The 17862-nt window shown below is 51.2% G+C and overlaps 1 protein-coding gene across 7 annotated transcripts; it reads left to right on the forward strand.

Annotated features, from left to right (window-relative positions):
• The first annotated feature begins 902 nt into the window (after window positions 1-902).
• On the forward strand, window positions 903-17547 carry Robo3 (roundabout guidance receptor 3). Of its 7 annotated transcripts, XM_048796252.1 has the most exons (29): window positions 903-1279; window positions 1318-1319; window positions 4342-4666; window positions 4967-5124; window positions 5460-5580; window positions 5677-5815; window positions 6107-6234; window positions 6506-6630; window positions 8147-8318; window positions 8626-8831; window positions 9056-9137; window positions 9440-9605; window positions 9802-9968; window positions 10696-10817; window positions 11009-11234; window positions 11431-11552; window positions 11729-11900; window positions 12046-12231; window positions 12932-12955; window positions 13037-13079; window positions 13284-13423; window positions 13731-13925; window positions 14731-14869; window positions 15041-15253; window positions 15638-15789; window positions 15904-16014; window positions 16219-16380; window positions 16784-16974; window positions 17280-17547. In XM_048796252.1, the coding sequence occupies exons 1-29, from the start codon at window positions 1117-1119 to the stop codon at window positions 17289-17291; spliced, it is 4164 nt and encodes a 1387-aa protein (XP_048652209.1). In that variant the 5' UTR covers window positions 903-1116; the 3' UTR covers window positions 17292-17547. The 7 variants fall into 7 exon arrangements, with proteins under 7 accessions (XP_048652209.1, XP_048652204.1, XP_048652205.1 ...); XM_048796247.1 differs by lacking the exons at window positions 903-1279; window positions 1318-1319 and having other exon boundaries at window positions 4341-4666; window positions 15041-15112; XM_048796248.1 differs by lacking the exons at window positions 903-1279; window positions 1318-1319; window positions 16219-16380 and having other exon boundaries at window positions 4341-4666.
• Window positions 17548-17862: the final 315 nt, after the last annotated feature.

The following is a 17862-nucleotide window of genomic DNA, read 5'->3' on the forward strand; positions in this document are numbered from 1 at the left end:
GGGGGACTGGAAGATCTTTGGGTTATAAAAAAAAAAAAAGCTATAGAGAATTCAGAAGTAGGCTGAGATTATGGGGGGGGGGGCTTATGTCCCCTCACCACCCAAGAATGACCCATATCAGGTTCGAACAGATTTACACGAATTTTGCATCCGTCTTTTCTCTTCTCTTGCACTTGCTTTTACAGAAACAATATTGCTCTTTGTCTTTGTCCTAGACTCCTTGGTGCCCTTTCAGACTCCTCAAAAAATGTAAAGCAATTTAATAAAAACATGTCAAAGCAGAGTAATAGACTATGCAAATAAATGCGAGTTGCTTGGGTTTCCCTGTGTCCCTCCCTTCAGTTTAGTCGTGTTCTGACTATCTCGCTGGAACTCCTGGATTAGGACGTCTGGGCCAAGGGGGGCCAACGTGAATCATCCCATTCCCTGGCCTCCTGGCTGCAAATCAATTAAGGTGAACCTTCGCTGGCATTTTCTTCCCACTCTCAACTTCCGCACAAATCACCCCAGCCTCCTGAGCTACCATCACTAATCTCCGAGGCTTCAAAGGGAATGTAGGGGCTTTGAAAGCTTAAACGCCATATGCTTACACTTTGCCTCAGTTTACCTGAGGTCCAGGAGGGGAGAGGGCAAATTCCTATTTTAAAGTTAGGCAGAAGGACAGAGTCAGAGCCTCATTTCTCATCTTGGGTGCTTTGAGTGAGGAAAGAAACTCTTCACGTCCAGAACCGGACTCTGAGCCAGGGGTGCGGGGCGGGGACTCTAACGTGCGCTCTGCGACTCTGGTTTCCTGCCCTGCTAGTGGCGGTCCGGGTGGGGGTGGTAGTGCGGAGGGAGGTGGATTAAGCCCTTAATTACGCCGTGATCGGCGTGGCACCTGCTTTCCGCACGCCCATCTCCCAGGGGACTCTGGCACTGGGGGGTGGAGAGAAGGACCAGCGAAGGAGGAAGGCACGGGAAGGCACGGGCCGTACCCAGGCGCGCCTGCAGGACAGCGGCACCGTGGCTGCGGCAGCGCGCAGAGGCTGTGGAGGGGCTTTCGGCTCCCGGCCCACGGGTCTCAGACCCAGGGGCTGGGCCCCGAGCCCCCAGCCCCGGTCCCAGTCGGGTCGCGCAATGCTGCGCTACCTGCTTAAAACGCTGCTGCAGATGAACTTGTTCGCGGACTCCCTGGCCCGGGACATCTCTAACTCCAGTGAGCTGCTCTTCGGAGGCTTCAACTCCTCGCTGGCGGCGCTCAACCACAGTACGCTGCCTCCCAGCGCCCCCTCTCTCAACGGTGAGACTACCCCGTGGGGACGTCGGATACCGGGCTAGGGGTGAGGAGAGAGAACTAGGTGCAGAGGAAGGCTAAGGCGCTCCTGTCTCAAAAGTCCAGAACTGAGCCGCTTCTTTCAGCGCCTCGGGGGGGAAAGTGGGGTCCAAAGGTTAATTTGGAGCACCTAAGTGGGGGGTATACGAGGGAGGTCGAGGGCTTCAGAGGAGGTGGCTATTGAATCCTTTACTTCACATCTCTCCAACTGCCTCCCACGCCCACTCCAGGTGAGGAGAACCATGGCTGGTGATGGGCAAGTCCCAAGCTAAGAAAGGCCCCGGCCCACCGCTTAGAGGGCAGTGAAGGGGGCGCGGTCACCGGCGTGTCTGAGCCTAGCTGTCACTTGGTGACCTACCCAGATATCAGGTCTATCTTCAGGATTCGAAGCTTTCCAACAATTCACTCGGGACCAGAGTGAGGAATCCAAAATGTTGGCTGCGTTTGCTATGCAGGGGACAAGGACAGCGATCATTTCAAGGAAAGTTAGAACTAAGTTTGTCTCTCAGTGGTAGGACTCAGAATCGGCCCATCTCGGCAGAGATGCGGCGAGCAGGCAGTGCCGGCGGCGAGGTCCTTACAGCTAATTACGGTGATTAATAAATGACTGGGACAACGCTCACTCCCCAAGCGCAGCGGGGAGGCGGCAACAGTGGGCTGCGGGCTGCCTGGGGAGAAGCCTCATTGCGCCTCCTGCTGGCAGTGTCAGGAATTCCCACTTTCCGGGCCTTTTTACGGGTGTTTCTTTTCAGGTACTCCCTACCCTATCCCTCGGCGTTGGCTCTCTTTATAGTTCAGTAGCAATCACTGCGCAGGAGACTCGAAGGTGTCAGGAAGGGAAATCTGCGCAATGTGTGTGTTTGTATGTTGAGTACTCCAGGTGCTGGGGAGGAGCCCCAGAGCCCCATTAGCATGGCCATTAGCTATTCATTAGGCTGCAGTAGAAGCATCTCCAGAGACAAGGAATGACAGGGATGAAATTCCAGAGAAAGGAAGCCTGCAGCTGTGTCTACAGGAATTATGGAGAAAGAACCAGGCAGAAGGGTGTGGTATGTATGGAAGAAATGGAGAAGACGATGGGGAATGAGCTGGAATCCTACAAGCTGTTGACTCCAGAGGATTCCCAGGGGTTTAAGCTCAGAGCCCCTTCTCACCGATGGCCTAGAGTCACGCCTTCACTCCTGTAAGGCTTTTACAGTGTTTCATCATACATGGTCACATTTAAGCTTGAAAAATTAGTGAGTTATATAGGGAAGATGTTAATAATCACATTTTGCTGCTGAGGAAACAAATTTATAGAGGGTGACTGGCACCCCAAATGGTCACAAAAGCAAGATGAAATAAAATCTTGGCAATAACAGATCTAAGTCTGCTTTCATCACTCCTGAGGGTTATGTAAAGAGGAAAAAATAATATTTGGGACTGCTTGAATCAGATCTAGGTAGAGACTGTAGGGACCATGATAAGGTGGGGTGTGCTGGGCAAGAAGAGCCCTTAAGTAATGGTAGAATCATCTTGTGTTGATCCTTCCTCCAAAGGCTTTACAGCCATTATGGTTGGGGACTTCAACACAACAGATAATGACTCAGAGAAGTTAAATAATTTGCCCAAATTGTTATAGCTATTCAGTGTTAAAATCTGAGAACCCAGCCCTGAGTGTTTGGAAGCTTAACATTCCTGGGTTCACCATGGAATGTGCCACATTGAGACTGGGATAGGATGGGGAAGTACCCGTGAGCAGCAGAGATTCCCATTTGGAGGGGAGAAGATAGAGAAAATTATTCCTTCCCCCAAGTGGGAGAGAAATTGATCTTGTCTCCAAACATTATAAATAAACTGTCCCTAGGATAGAGCCAGCTATTGTAACCAGTTCAGCTTTGTTTACCCCAGAACTTCTAAGAGGAGGGGCAGGAAGTGAAATCTAATCCTACACCCAGCCTGGAAGCCAGAGGTCCCTGAGGATTTTGGAATAGGGTGGGATGGGCGGGGGCGAGGGGAGGCGCTGAACAGATGCGCCTTGTACGTAGTCCCTGGTTATTTAAGGACGTCAGAATACACGATACTGCAGCGGCGCCTACTGGTCCAAACAGGTTACAAATTCTTTTCTGAAGGCCCGGCTAAGAGATGAGTATTTAACAAGCTCTGGGATCCTTCCTGGATCCCAAACAGTGCCATAGAAGATAAACAGGCAGAAATCTATAGGCTAAGTGAGAGGCATGGACAGAACTTGACTACTAACTGATCCGAGGCAACAAAGGACGTAGAATTTATTTTCCAGTGGGGTTTTTGTTTTCGTTTTTGCCTTTCTTGGCTACCTCTAGTAAAATAATCTGTTGAAAACTATACACCACTTAGAAAAAGAAAAAGGATCATTGTAGACACTTCTGCTATCATCTGTGTTCTATACCTGTGATGTCACAGAACTCCCAAGGCTAAAGGAAGTTGTCTGGAGGGTCGTAGAAACCAAGTTAAGAACCCCTTCCTTCTAGTTTGAGGCCCCAGCCCTGTCATTCATGTCTTCCCTTTTATAAAGGACCCCAGGTCAACCCATATTGTCCATTTCACTGGTCATGGATCATATGGAAGTCAAGAACAAAAAAACCAAGTGGTGCTCTTGTGCACCACTCTTGGGTATTCACTAAGCAATGAGAATCCAGGACAGGTGGGTGAACTACAGCCAACTAGATCTGTAGTATAAATGCCAAGTCATGACCCAGTTATTCCCCATATAAATTTAGCAGGAGAGCAGGCCAGGTCTTCAGGAAATCCAGAAAGTAGGTCCAGGACTTTGTGTCCTGATTCTTTTACTGATCTGCTTGTCTGTAGGCATCTGCTTTCCAGTCTAATAATGTCTGCCAACAAAGAGATGTTGAAGCCTACAAAGCTGGGGGGGAGGGGGGAGGGACGGTTTGCTCCTAGCAGTTGCAAATCTTGGGAAATTGAAACAATGACCAAAAGGATCTCTTTCCCAAAGCTTCCCGTCATCTGCAGTTTTTTTTTTTGCCTGTTTTTCCCCACCCCACCCCGAGACAAGAATTGAGCCAGAAGACGCTATGCCGCGCATCGTGGAGCAGCCACCAGATCTATTGGTCTCCCGGGGCGAGCCGGCCACACTGCCCTGTCGCGCTGAGGGCCGGCCGCGACCCAACATCGAGTGGTACAAGAATGGGGCACGCGTGGCCACAGCACGCGAGGATCCGCGCGCGCACCGCCTGCTGCTGCCCAGCGGCGCCCTCTTCTTCCCGAGAATTGTGCATGGGCGCCGTGCTCGACCGGATGAGGGAATCTACACTTGTGTGGCGCGCAACTACCTGGGGGTTGCAGCTAGTAGAAACGCCTCTTTGGAAGTAGCAGGTGAGAGTTCTGTCGATAGCTTCCAGAGCCTGAGGGCGATGGGGGCCACCGGGCAAACCCACGAAGAATCATCCTTAGGGGGCTCAGCCCACTCAGCATCTTCCTTTCTCTAATACCGAGATCGTGGCCAGAGGAGGAAGTGGGTCTGACTCAAGCCTGGTATTTCGGAACCTGGGAAAAAGCTCAGGTCTGCTGTGACCTACCCCCGATACAACACTATCCTTGTGTCCTCACCCAGTTAGGTCCCATCATACTGTTTATTCTCCTGACCTTTTTCCCTACACACCCCTCTCTCTTTAGTCCTCCGTGATGATTTCCGGCAGTCTCCTGGAAACGTGGTGGTGGCAGTGGGGGAGCCAGCAGTAATGGAATGTGTGCCCCCCAGGGGCCACCCAGAACCTTTGGTGACTTGGAAGAAGGACAGTGCAAGGCTTAAAGAGGAGGAGGGAAGGATTACGGTGAGGGGTGGGGCCATAGGGTGTGAGTCTGGGACCAGACTCAAAGGAGGAAGGCCCAAATCTAACAGTCTTGGGGCCTGGGAATAATTTCTTGGTACTGATGAGGTGGGAGATTTGAGATGAGAGCATCAGGTAACCAGAAGCTGAGAGTCAGCTATTGAGTAAGAGATATGGAGGGTAGGATGAAATAGAGATAAGAAAGGTGGGAGCATAATACTCCAGGGAGTCTTTATCTGATTCCTGGGTCAATTTCATTGGTCTTCTTCATGGTCTTGCTTTACACATACACATTTTGATGGCTATAAAGGACCAAAGTTACCATTATTACCCTACAGATTCGTGGAGGGAAGCTGATGATGTCATACACGCTCAAGAGCGATGCTGGGATGTATGTGTGTGTGGCATCCAACATGGCAGGAGAACGGGAGAGTGGGGCAGCTGAACTTGTGGTACTGGGTAGGCACTGGGAGTATTGGAATTATGGGAGTGGGTAACCTAGAGAGTAAGTAGCTGGGCAGACCCCCTGACTGTTCACTGGTTCCCATTCTTTAGAGCGTCCCTCATTCCTTCGAAGACCAGTAAACCAGGTGGTCCTGGTTGATGCCCCTGTGAATTTTCTATGTGAGGCACAGGGGGATCCCCCACCTCATCTACACTGGCGCAAGGAGGATGGGGAACTGCCCACAGGCAGGTGAGAAGCCCCCTTTTGCCTGTAAGGAGACCCAAACAGCTTAAGAGACTGCCTACCCTAGAAAACTAGAAGGCAGGCATCCTCTCACTTGAGGGCACAGGGAAGTCTCCTCCCCAGAGACTGTGGCCCCTGTCCTATCCAGCACTCCCATCCTAGTTTGTGGGTATCGGCTTCTATTCCTGTTGAGTCCTGCCTTACCTTTTTGTACTCTGACCTTGGTGTCTGTCCTGGGGGAGAGAGAAGAGGTCTGTAGCTGTGGCCAACCCAGCCTGGGGGTGGGGAGTGGAGCAGGTATGAGATCCGGAGTGACCACAGCCTTTGGATTGGGCGAGTGAGTGCTGAAGATGAGGGAACTTATACCTGTGTGGCGGAGAACAGCGTGGGCCGTGTGGAAGCATCGGGTTCCCTCAGTGTTCACGGTGAGGGCTCCACCTGGGACTGCCTGCAGCTGGGGTGATATGAGGGAAGATGGAGGATGGGTTGCAGTGGAGGAGAATGGGAGAGAAAGAGCAGGAGATGTGGGTGGGCTGCCTGAGACTTCTGGAAGGAGAGAAAAGAGAAATTTAAACAAACTTGAGTGGGAGGTGGGTGTCTGCTTCTATTTAAGCAAGGCTTGGGCTTCTCTCTCCTGTTCCTTCACTCTCCTTAGTACCACTAAGTCCCTTTCCTTTATCTCACTCCCCTGCCTAGTCCCACCCCAGTTGGTGACCCAGCCCCAAGACCAGATGGCAGCTCCTGGAGAGAATGTGGCTTTCCAGTGTGAGACCAAAGGAAACCCCCCACCTGCCATCTTCTGGCAGAAAGAGGGAAGTCAAGTAGGTGGCCCTTTCCAAAACTCTGCTCATCACCTCTTTATCTGGACCTTCCTGTCTCTGCATTCCACAAACTTCTCTCTGGGGCTTCTGTTTTTATCTTTGGTATCTTACCCCTAGAAACCCTTGCAAATTATTTGGGAGCATTAAATAAGATAATGAATATAAAGTGACTGGAACATTTGGACACTTTAAAAAAAAACAGTAATATGTTTAGTAACACTACTACTTAATAACGGTAATATGTTTAGATGGTAGGGAACAGTCCTGGACGATAATTTCTTGGAGAATCTTTCTATTTTGGGCAAAGATGTCCTGAGGATGAGGCAAATCCAATTAGATTCCTGCTCTCCCAGGTCCCTAGGGGCCTTGGTTTTGGAACTAACACACTGCTCTGAAAATCAAGAATTGAACTAAAGCTGCTCAGGGTAGAAAACTATTTCCATTGCCTATTTATAGCTCTCTCCACCATGGGAAGCTAACAATCACCCTCTTTCTACTTAGCAAACAAATTCCAGATCACACAACCTGAAAGAATTGTCACTGAAATTTGGACATAAGTAACTCACTGTAAGGGAAGGTGGAAATTTTGTTACTAGGAAACAGGGTCAGTATAATAAAATAAGCCGATTATCTCTACTCCACAAGAAATACAGGCAACCTACTATTGTATTCCAAATCTGTAGCCACAATTTTTAATCTTCTCTAGCACCTGTGACCAATGCATTTTAATAAGATTCTCACAGAATGACAGTGGTGATAGTAAAAGGGCATGGGGATAGATGTCAGTCAGAGTCTCAACCTGAGACCCAGCCTGTCTTCTTACTTTACATGTATCTATCTAAAGTCAACTGTTAGAGCCAGAAAGAAGGGAAAAATATTTAACATTTATCACACAATGTTTTAGAAGATTTTCGTATTATTACTTCATTTAATCCTCCTAACTATCCCCTAAGAATCAAATTTGCATAAAATGGGGCTCAGAAAAGCTTAAGTTTTTTGGGCGCGGTGGCACACACCTGTAATCCCAGCAGCTTGGGAGGCTGAGGCAGGAGGATAGCCAGTGTAAAGCCAGACTCAGCAAAGGCAAGGCACTAAGCATCTCAGTGAGACCCTGTCTCTAAGTAAAATACAAAATAGGGCTGGGGATGTGGCTCAGTGGTTGAGTGCCCCTGAATTCAATCTCCTGTACAAAAAAAGAGAGAGAGAGAGAGAGAGAGAGAGAGAGAGAGAGAGAAATAAAAAGAAAGATAAAAGTTTAAGTTTTCTCAGAGTTTCCCAACTAGTAAGTCACAGGGGTATAAAGTTGTCCTTAAAATCTTCTAGTAAAATTCCTTCATGTAAAATTACTTTTTGTGAAAAGTGCTAACTGCTTTGCCTGAGGTCACATCAATGGTTGAGGGCAGAGTGTGAACTAGAACCTTAAGAATTCTCTGGATTCTGAGATTGACAAGTCTGGGGAACTCTCCCTGCCCAGCTGCCTGCTTTTTCTACATCTTGGTCCCTTACTCTGTTGCAGGTCCTGCTTTTCCCTAGCCAGTCACTTCAGCCTACAGGGCGCTTCTCAGTCTCTCCAAGAGGACAGCTCAACATCACTGAAGTGCAGAGTGAGGATGCTGGCTACTATGTATGCCAGGCTGTCAGTGTGGCTGGCAGCATCCTAGCCAAGGCCCTGTTGGAGATAAAAGGAGGTATTTGCCCGTGGAGAGAGGGCTGGACCCAGACCCACGGTCTGGAAAAACATGGCCTAAAGACATGAGTTTCTCTTGGATGCTATGCAATATGTCTGGGAGGGGCACATTTCTGAAGCATGTCTTTGAAGTTTGGAATAGCACAGAATCATCCCAGGCAGAGATTACAGATGATTATCAAAGTTCCCTCCAATTAGTGGGAGGTTTGGGGCAAGGGAGGGTGAAGAAGTAGAGAATGAGGACTGGGGAAGGGCTGGTTGCTTGACCCTAGACTCCTCTCCTAAGATGCCTGATTTCTTCCTCTTAGCCTCCTTGGATGGGCTGCCTCCCGTCATCCTCCAGGGACCAGCCAATCAGACACTAATCCTTGGTTCCTCTGTGTGGCTGCCATGCAGAGTGACTGGGAACCCTCAGCCCAATGTCCAGTGGAAGAAGGATGGACAGTGGCTGCAGGGGGATGACCACCAGTTCAACCTAATGGCCAATGGCACCCTGTACATCACCAGTATGCAGGTGAGTGCCACCCCTGGGGCTCTTTATAACTAAGAATGGCTATCTGGTCCACATTCCCAACTCTGGAAAGTACCCATTGGGCCTCTGATCACATTTTTACCCCTCTACTCTCTCAGACCTTATAAAGTATCTGGCATATTTTTCATCCTTCTGTTACCTGCCTTCACCCCCTCATCTTACTCTGCTCCACTACCAGTGTACCAGTGCTCTGCCCTCTCCTGCAGGAGATGGACATGGGTTTCTACAGCTGTGTGGCCAAGAATTCCATAGGAGAGGCCATATGGAGTGGCTGGCTTAGGAAGCGGGGTGAGTTTGTTCTTCATGCCCTTGATTTGCCAGCACCCTTCTCCAAACCTGCTTCAAGGTAGTCAATACCTCCCCAAATCCCAGGACTAATTTTATCTTCCAAATGCCATGGCCATGCTGGTAGTGATGAGGAAGACAGAAGTGGTGCAAATGGGAGGCAGATGTGAGTAGGGGTTAGTACACTATGCTACCCTATGGCCACCACCACTGTTGCAGTCCCACAGTTCTTCTGGGAAGAAGGCAGGTTACATTGGGGTCATACTTTTTCCATCCTTCTACTTAATGATTATCTACCACTGCAGAAGATTGGGGAGCATCACCAGATCCTCCTACAGAACTGAGTACCCTGCCGGGCCCTCCCTCTCAGCCAGTGGTCACTGAGATCACCAAGAACAGCATTACCCTGACCTGGAAGCCCAATCCACAGGCCGGGGCTACAGTCACCTCTTATGTGATAGAGGCCTTCAGGTATGGAGAAAGTTTTGAATGCAAACCTGGAGAGCAAACCCCTATGTCCTTAGGGTCTGCTGTTATGAGGAGGGATTATCCAGTCCCTTCTCACAAGGTAAGGAGGCAGCGGGATTCCTTAGAGAATGAATGAGATGGAGTAGACAGGTTGGGGGTTCCTGACTTAGAAAACACTGTCACCTTATTCCTGGTATAGCCAAACAGCTGGCAACACATGGCGGACAGTGGCAGATGGTGTGCAGCTGGAGACACATACAGTCAGCGGTCTGCAGCCCAATACCATCTATCTGTTCCTGGTTCGAGCTGTGGGAACCTGGGGCCTCAGTGAACCCAGCCCTGTCTCTGAGCCTGTCCGCACCCAGGGTAAGATCAGAATGCCTGGGCTCCTGAGCATGACATGTAACACTACGGAGCATTCTCTGCCAAAACCATGGCACCATGGCAGCTCAGGGTTCTTTCCTGCTATGTCAGGTCTATTCTGGTGGCTCAGCCTGGAATAGGAGGTCATGTTTCCCTCTCATAGAGGGGACAAGAGAGGAGGGAGGGACAGATGCAGTGGCACATACCTATAATCCCAGCAGCTTGGGAGACTGAGGCAGAAGGATCACAATTTTGAAGCCAGCCTTAGCAACTTAGCAAAGCCTAAGCAACTCAGAGAGACCCTGTCTCTAAATAAAATATAAAAAAGGGCTGGGGATGTGATTCAGAGGTTAAGTTCTACTTATAAAATATAAAAGAGAGAGAGAGAGGAGGGAGGGAAGAAGGAGTGGGTATTCATTCAATAGTCCTTACTTCTGAGCCTTTTTACCCAATCAATTGTTAAGACTAGAAGGCATCTTGAAATGTTTGAGATGAGGAACTTTAAAGCTTTTATAGGATACATATGTGGTCATGCAGGAAGAACACTGAGCTAGACACTGGGCCCACTTCTGCAAACTATTGCCCTGACCTGCCTGCTCTGACTCTGGGTGTGCTCTGGTGTACTAAGTGATACAGTCTGTGGGGCAGGATAGAGGCAGGATACAAGCACACCCTCAGTCTTGTCTTCCTGTCCCTGTGGCCCCAACTAAGTGGGCTGTTTGGTTAACAGACAGTCAACCAACCAGGCCAGTGGAGGATCCATGGAGAGGCCAGCGGGGAATGGCTGAAGTGGCTGTGCGAATGCAGGAGCCCATAGTCCTGGGGCCCCGGACTCTGCAGGTGTCCTGGACTGTGAGTATAGCCCAGGAATGAGGTTAAGGGTGGGGGTGTTAATGGAGGCCATGAGGGCATCCAAGAATGAATATGGGAGAGTGGAAGGTGAGTGGATGGGGAAAGTGGCATGAGTAGGGGAGGGGCTTGGTCTGGAGGACCTGTGTGGCCCCTGCCTCCAGCTCTGGTACACCTTGTTCTGTCTTCTATAGGTGGATGGCCCGGTTCAGCTGGTGCAAGGTTTCCGGGTATCCTGGAGGGCAGTAGGCCCTAATGGGGGAAGCTGGACAGTGCTGGATCTACAGACCCCAAGCCAGCAAAGTACTGTGCTAAGAGGACTCCCACCAGGGACCCAAATCCAGATTAAGGTGCAAGCCCAAGGCCAGGAGGGGCTGGGGGCTGAAAGCCCCTTTGTGACCAGGAACATTCCTGAGGAGGGTAAGTAGGGCCACAGAACTGATGATGGACAAGAGGGGAGAGGAAGTGTGTAGGGTGGAAGTTTACAGGGCAAGGTGAGTAGGTGGAAAGGAGAGGTGCCTCTCAGTTCTCTAAGATATAAGAACAGGAAAGGGAAGATTGGGGCAACTTGCAATGACTGTCTGTGTCTTTCTCACCATGCTCCACCCTGGTCCAGCCCCCAGTGGTCCCCCCCAGGGAGTGGCAGTAGCCTTGGGGGGTGATGGCAACAGCAGTATCACTGTGTCCTGGGAGCCTCCACTGCCCTCTCAACAAAATGGGGTCATCACTGAATACCAGGTACAGGATTTGGGAAGGAACTGGGGTTGGGGAGAGACGGGAGAGGGAGAATCTAGGCTAGTTTTAATGTGGAGGGAACATAGGGCTGACTTCGGGGCTGTGATGAGGTTGGGGGAGAGGAGAGAGGTTTCATAGTGTTGTCTCCTGATTCCCTAAAACAAGTCTGTTCTCTCTAGATCTGGTGCCTGGGCAATGATAGCCGTTTCCACCTCAACCGGTCTGTGGCGGGCTGGGCACGCTCCGTGATGCTGCGGGGACTCCTGCCGGGTCTGCTCTACCATACCCTGGTCGCGGCGGCCACCAGCGCTGGCGTGGGCGTGACCAGTGCCCCGGTGCTAGTGCAGCTACGTGAGTCCGGAGGTGGGCGTGGGAGAGCTGGGCTGGGAAACTTTGTTGGGTTTCTGGGGGTAGAGTGCCTGTGGGGTCAGGGACGGCCCCTCCCCAGCTCCTGGGTTTCGGGCTCCTACTTCTCTCACCTCCCTAACCCCCACAGCGTCCCCGCCGGGAGTGGAGCCTGGGCTCGAGGTGGGCCCGGGGCTGGCGGAGCGGCTGGCGAGGGTGCTGCGGGAGCCTGCCTTCCTTGCAGGCAGTGGTGCGGCCTGCGGGGCGCTGCTGCTCGGGCTCTGCGCCGCCCTCTACCGGCGCCGGAAGCAGCGCAAAGAGCTCAGCCACTACACCGGTGAGAGCAGGGGCAGGGGGACGTGCTCGGGCCTCGGCGTGGACAGAGCCTGGAGGAAACCAGGAGGGGCCGATGGGCCGGGGGCGGGGGACAGCCTCTCTGCGAGCCGGGCAGGGCGAGGAGGGAGGGGTCGCAGCGAGAGTTCAGCCACTCGGAGTAGACACCGTGGCACGAGGAACTGCCAGGCTAGGGGATTTTGGGGGGAAAGGGTGGGCTATGAGGGTACAGGACCTGGATTTGCGGAAGGGGTAAGGTTTGCCACTAAGACAAGAGGGCGGACTATGCAGCTCAGTAAGTAGCAAAGCCTACTTCGTGACAGGGGAGGGGGCAGGCCCTGGATGGAGGGGGTGTGGTCAAGATCCCAGGAGGTAAAGGTCTGAGGAGAGGTCTGGATGGCAAGAAGGGTCTACTGAAATGAGGCGACCTGAGTTCTGCTACTCCCCAGTAAGGGGCGTCTCTGCAGATATGCTGAAGTCTGAGGTCAGTGGTTTCTGATCTTGCTACATAAAAGAGTAACTTAGGGAACTTTAGAAAAATTCTGAGACCTGAGTCCCAACCCCAGAAATTCTGATGAATTGGTCCAGTGTGCAGCTTGAATGTTAGAATTGGGACCAGGGTCAAGGAGTGAACAAGCATATGGGTGTGTCTGATCCCTCGCCTCATTTCCCTCTTCTTTCTCCCTTGGGTTCCTTTTTGGAAGCCTCCTTTGCCTACACACCCGCAGGTAAGCCTTCTCTGCCCTAGTGAGGTTCAGACCCCCAGTACTGGTTCTCCTCTCACTGGTTCTCCCCCTCATCTTCTCCAGTGTCCTTCCCACACTCAGAGGGACTCTCTGGAGCCAGTTCCAGGTAATTCTCTTAACCTGTCTGTTAAGGATAATCTCTTTCACTGAGGGCTCACTCCTTTCTCTCAGGCCTCCCTATACTGAGCATCTCCCAACTCCCACCCCCATCCACACCATTACTATCTGTGACTCTCAAATACTGCCACCTGCCTTACCTTTAATGGCCTCTTTATGGTCTCTGTCCCCAACATTTACCTCTCCCCCTCAGGCCACCCATAGGCCTTGGCCCTGCCCCCTACCCATGGCTGGCAGACTCGTGGCCCCACCCTTCTCGAAGCCCTTCAGCCCAGGAACCTAGGGGAAGCTGCTGTCCCAGCAATCCTGACCCAGAAGACAGATACTATAATGGTGAGGAGTTCTAATTCCCTCAGGGGCACACCCAGCCTTGCCTTCTTCTCTTAATCTACTCGGGCAAACTGAAGGGAGCTGTGGAGGCCCAGTCTTCCTGAGGTTGGTCAGTCCTGGGGCTGAGTGGGGTATGCTGGGGAAGAGTGTCTTTCAGACCTGATCTTCACTTTGGTTTCACATGTAAGTTTTGAGGTGGGAGGAGTTGATTTGGTGTGTTCTCCTTTTGCCCTCCTTTTTCCTATTGTCCTCTATTTTCTGTCTCTGCCTCCTGCCTCCTCCACTGGGCTTCCCTCTTTTTCCTTCTCAGAAGCAGGAATCTCCCTATATTTGGCTCAGACTGCCCGGGGCACTGCTGCCCCTGGTGAGGGTCCTGTCTACAGCACCATTGACCCTGCAGGGGAAGAGCTGCAGACCTTCCATGGGGGATTCCCCCAACAACCATCAGGGGACCCAGGCACCTGGAGCCAGTATGCTCCTCCAGAATGGAGCCAGGGGGACAGTGGTATGACCCCAATTCCTAATACCCCCACATTAGCCCTGTCCAGAGCATCCTCCACCCTAACCCTCTGACGCTTAGGCTGATACTGCCTTCTGATATGTCTCATCTTTGGCCCTTTCCTGCCATTCTTTTTTTAAAATTTATTTTAATTTGTTATTTATGACAGCAGAATGCATTATAACTCATATTAGACATACAGAGCACAATTTTTCATATCTGTTTGTACACAAAGTAGAGTCACACCATTCGTGTCTTTATACACGTACTTAGGGTAATGATGTCCATCTCATTCCACCATCTTTCCTATCTCCATGCCCTCTCCCTTCCGCTCCCTCCCCTTTGCCCTATTTAGAGTTCATCTAATCCTCCCATGCCCCATCACCACCACATTATGAGTCAGAATCCTTAAATCAGAGAAAACATTCGGCAGTTGGTTTTTGGGGCTTGGCTAACTACACTTAGGATTATCTTCTCCAATTCCATCCATTTACCTACAAATACCATGATTTTATTTTCTTTTAATGCTGAATAATATTCCATTGTGTATAAATGCCACATTTTTTTATCCATTCATCTACTGAAGGGCATCTAGGTTGGTTCCACAGTTTAGCTATTGTGAATTGTGCTGCTATAAACATTGATGTGGCTGTGTTCCTGTAGTATGCTGTTTTTAAGTCCTTTGGGTATAGACTGAGGAGTGGGATAGCAGGGTCAAAAGGAGGTTTCATTCCCAGTTTTCCAAGGATTCTCCATACTGCTTTCCATATTGTTCTGCCATTCTTGATGTGTCTCCATCTACTCTTCTCAGGAGCCAGGGGAGGCAAAGTGAAGCTTCTGGGGAAACCTGTGCAGATGCCCTCTCTGAACTGGCCAGAAGCCTTGCCACCACCTCCCCCTTCCTGTGAACTGAGCTGTCCAGAGGGGCCTGAGGAGGATCTGGAGGGCAGGTAAGGATGCTGCCTACTTCAGGTGCCCCTCCTACTGTGGATCTGCCCAGAGCCCCCTGGGGCAGGGGGGCAGAGATGCTGGTAGAGGAAGGGAGAGGGCAAAAGGAAGGCCAAAGGGAAGGTATAGAAGCTGCCTGGTCCTTTCCTTCTCTCCTGCCTCTTTGCCCTCAGCTCAGAGTCAGAAGAATGGTGCCCACCAATGCCTGAGAGAAGCCACCCGATTGAGCCCAGCTCCAGTGGAGGGTGCCTGGTTGCTCCATCCCAAGGGGAAAACCCCTCTCCCACTCCCTCCTATGGACAGCAGTCCACAGCCACTCTTACCCCCTCACCTCCTGACCCTCCCCAGCCCCCTAGTGATCTTCCCCATCTCCATCAGATGCCCAGGTAGGGAGGTTTACAGTGCTTTGCATATTACAAGCCTTCAGTGCATATCTATTCAGTGGTTGTTGGGGTAGATGGATAGATGAATCTGGGGTACAGAGGTCTCAGGGCCGTGTCAGGGTGGAAGTGTGATTTGGGGAGGAACATGGAGGTTAACAAAAGTCTCTCACTCCCTTCTGACTATCTCTTCATTGGAGAGACTCTGCAAGCTTCCTGTAGCATTTCAAACATGGTCTTCCTCATGCTTCCCAAGCTTGGGAAGTCTTCTGGGGATGGGCTGTGTCCTATTCCATCTGATTTAGGCTGAGTGTCCAGTACAGTCTTGGCACATAGTAGACACCTAATTTTTGTGGAGTGAGCAAATGTTGAGACCTTATTTCATTGCAGGAGGGTGCCCCTTGGGCCAAGTTCCCCTCTCAGTGTGTCCCAGACCACTCTGAGTAGCTATGAAGGGAAGCCTGCTGGCCTGAATGCTGGCCTCACATCCTCCCACCATCTCGGCCCCAGCCCTGTCCCCAGTACAACCAGCAGTGCCCCAGGTGAGTTTGTAGACCCTCAACTTACCCCCACCTCTCTGTTACTTCCCCTTGCTTCAAGTTCCTCTCCTGATTTCCTTACTTTACCTGTCTTCCTTGAATCTCCTAATGCTATAGGGAGAACCTGGCAGGTACCTGGAGAGATGACTCCTCCGCTTCAAGGACCAGGTGCCCGAATCCGGAAGAAATCCAAGGCTCTTCATTATAAGAGGGAACACAGCCCTGGGGGTGAGAGGATCCTACACCTCGGAGATGGTGACAGTCAGTAGGGATTATGGGCAGGAAATTAAGGGTGGGTTCTAGGGACTGGAGCAGGTGATACCAAATATTGGGCCATTCATTTGCAGCCTCCTGGTGTCAGGGAATGGAGGTGGGAGAAAGATTAGTGTCAGTAAGGCAGGAGACTCTGCTGAAAACAGGTCTCTTCTCCAGACTTGCCCCCACCACCCCTGCCACCACCAGAAGAGGAGGTAAGCTGGGCCTTAGGGCTGAGAGCAGCAGGCAGCATGTCCTCCTTGGAGCGAGAGCACAGTGGGGAGAGGAGAGTGGTGCAGGTGGTGCCTCTGGGGGCCCAGCGGGGACCCCATCCAGATGGTAAGGAGGGCCAGGGCAGCAGGGAGGGGACTGGAAGCTGGTAGGAGGGTTTGTGTATCTGGTCAATGTCAAAGACTCTCTTGTCTCTCGCTAAGCAAAATCCCCTGAGGTCCCTGAGATAAATCCTTTCCCTGGACTGAAGCCCAGAACAAGAGAAGAGTGGGGTCTAGGTGTTCTTTCTTCCCTGAGGCTATCTCTGCTTGGGAGTTATCCATGTTTCTGAGCCCCTATTATGTTAAGGCCATGTACTGCGTGCTCTTTTTCTTCTCAGCCTCTTGCATGATGGTACCTGGACCTACTCCTTTATCATCTCAGAGCTGGGATAGTAGTGGGTGGCAAGTGGGTGAGTGGCAATGTTCTATTGCCTGCCTATGCCCAGCTGCCCTTCTCTGTTGTGCTGCAGAAGAGGCCTGGCTCCCATATGGCAGACCGAGCTTCCTGTCCCATGGCCAGGCCACCAGCAACTGTTCCACTGCTGGCAGCAACTCTTCCAGGGGCTCTGGCAGCTCTCGGGGCTCCCGGGGTCCTGGACGGAGCAGGAGCCGGAGCCGGAGCCACAGCCAGAGCCAAAGGCCAAGACAGAAACGTCGAGAGGTGGGGGCCAGAGATCACATAGAAATGATGCACAGGGCTAGTGAGGGTGGGCTAGGGAGTGACTGAAAATAGGAAGATTTTAGGGCTTGCAGAGGAGATTGAAAAGGAGGGGAATGAGTGAGGGAGAAGGGAGGAGTCCCCTAGAAGAAATGATAAGGGGTGAGAGCAAGATGACACATAAGAGTCTAGGGGTACCCCGTGGAACTGGACTAAGAGAAAGGCTGATCCATTACTGTGGCCTGTTTGCCCTAACCCAGGGCTTAACAAAACAGTCTCTCTTACTTTCTCTCTCATTCACTCTCTAGGAACCAAGATGACCTTTGATGAGGCAGTGAGAATATTGAGAGTTCCATGGGGCAGGGGGTGTAACATCCTCTCATGGTAAACAAAGCTGTGAGCCAAAAGGAGCAGGGATGGAGCCCTCTTCCCTCCCAGCAATGATGCTTGGGGCTCACTGAAGCCCATTGACCTCAATGGCTTCAATTGGCTCGGAAGCCAGAAAGCCAGGACTTCCCTTTCCATCTTTTTCTGAGAACTACTTGTATAAAAGACAATAAAAGGGGTCTGTTCCAAGCCCTGGGCTCTGTTTATTTTATGCAGTATGTAGGGGCAGAAGGGAGTTGTAAGGCTCTGAAGATCAGTTTACACTGGTAGTTTCAGCATCCTTTTGAATGTCTGCAGAAGCACTAGATGAGGATAGGTGCTAAGTGACCTGTCCTGCTTCCTGAAAGAGCCAAAGCCCACCATTACCCAATTACAACCACAGAGACTTTCCAAATAGCTAATGAGGATAGTTGTTCCACCTTCAGAGGATTGAGTCAGGCTTCTACAGCCTTCCCCTTGGGTCTGTCTTCCACATCTTCTGCAAGGGAACTTGCTCTTCACAAC

The sequence above is a fragment of the Marmota marmota genome, unplaced genomic scaffold (genome assembly GCF_001458135.2).
Source record: "Marmota marmota marmota unplaced genomic scaffold, marMar, whole genome shotgun sequence".
NCBI lineage: Eukaryota > Metazoa > Chordata > Mammalia > Rodentia > Sciuridae > Marmota > Marmota marmota.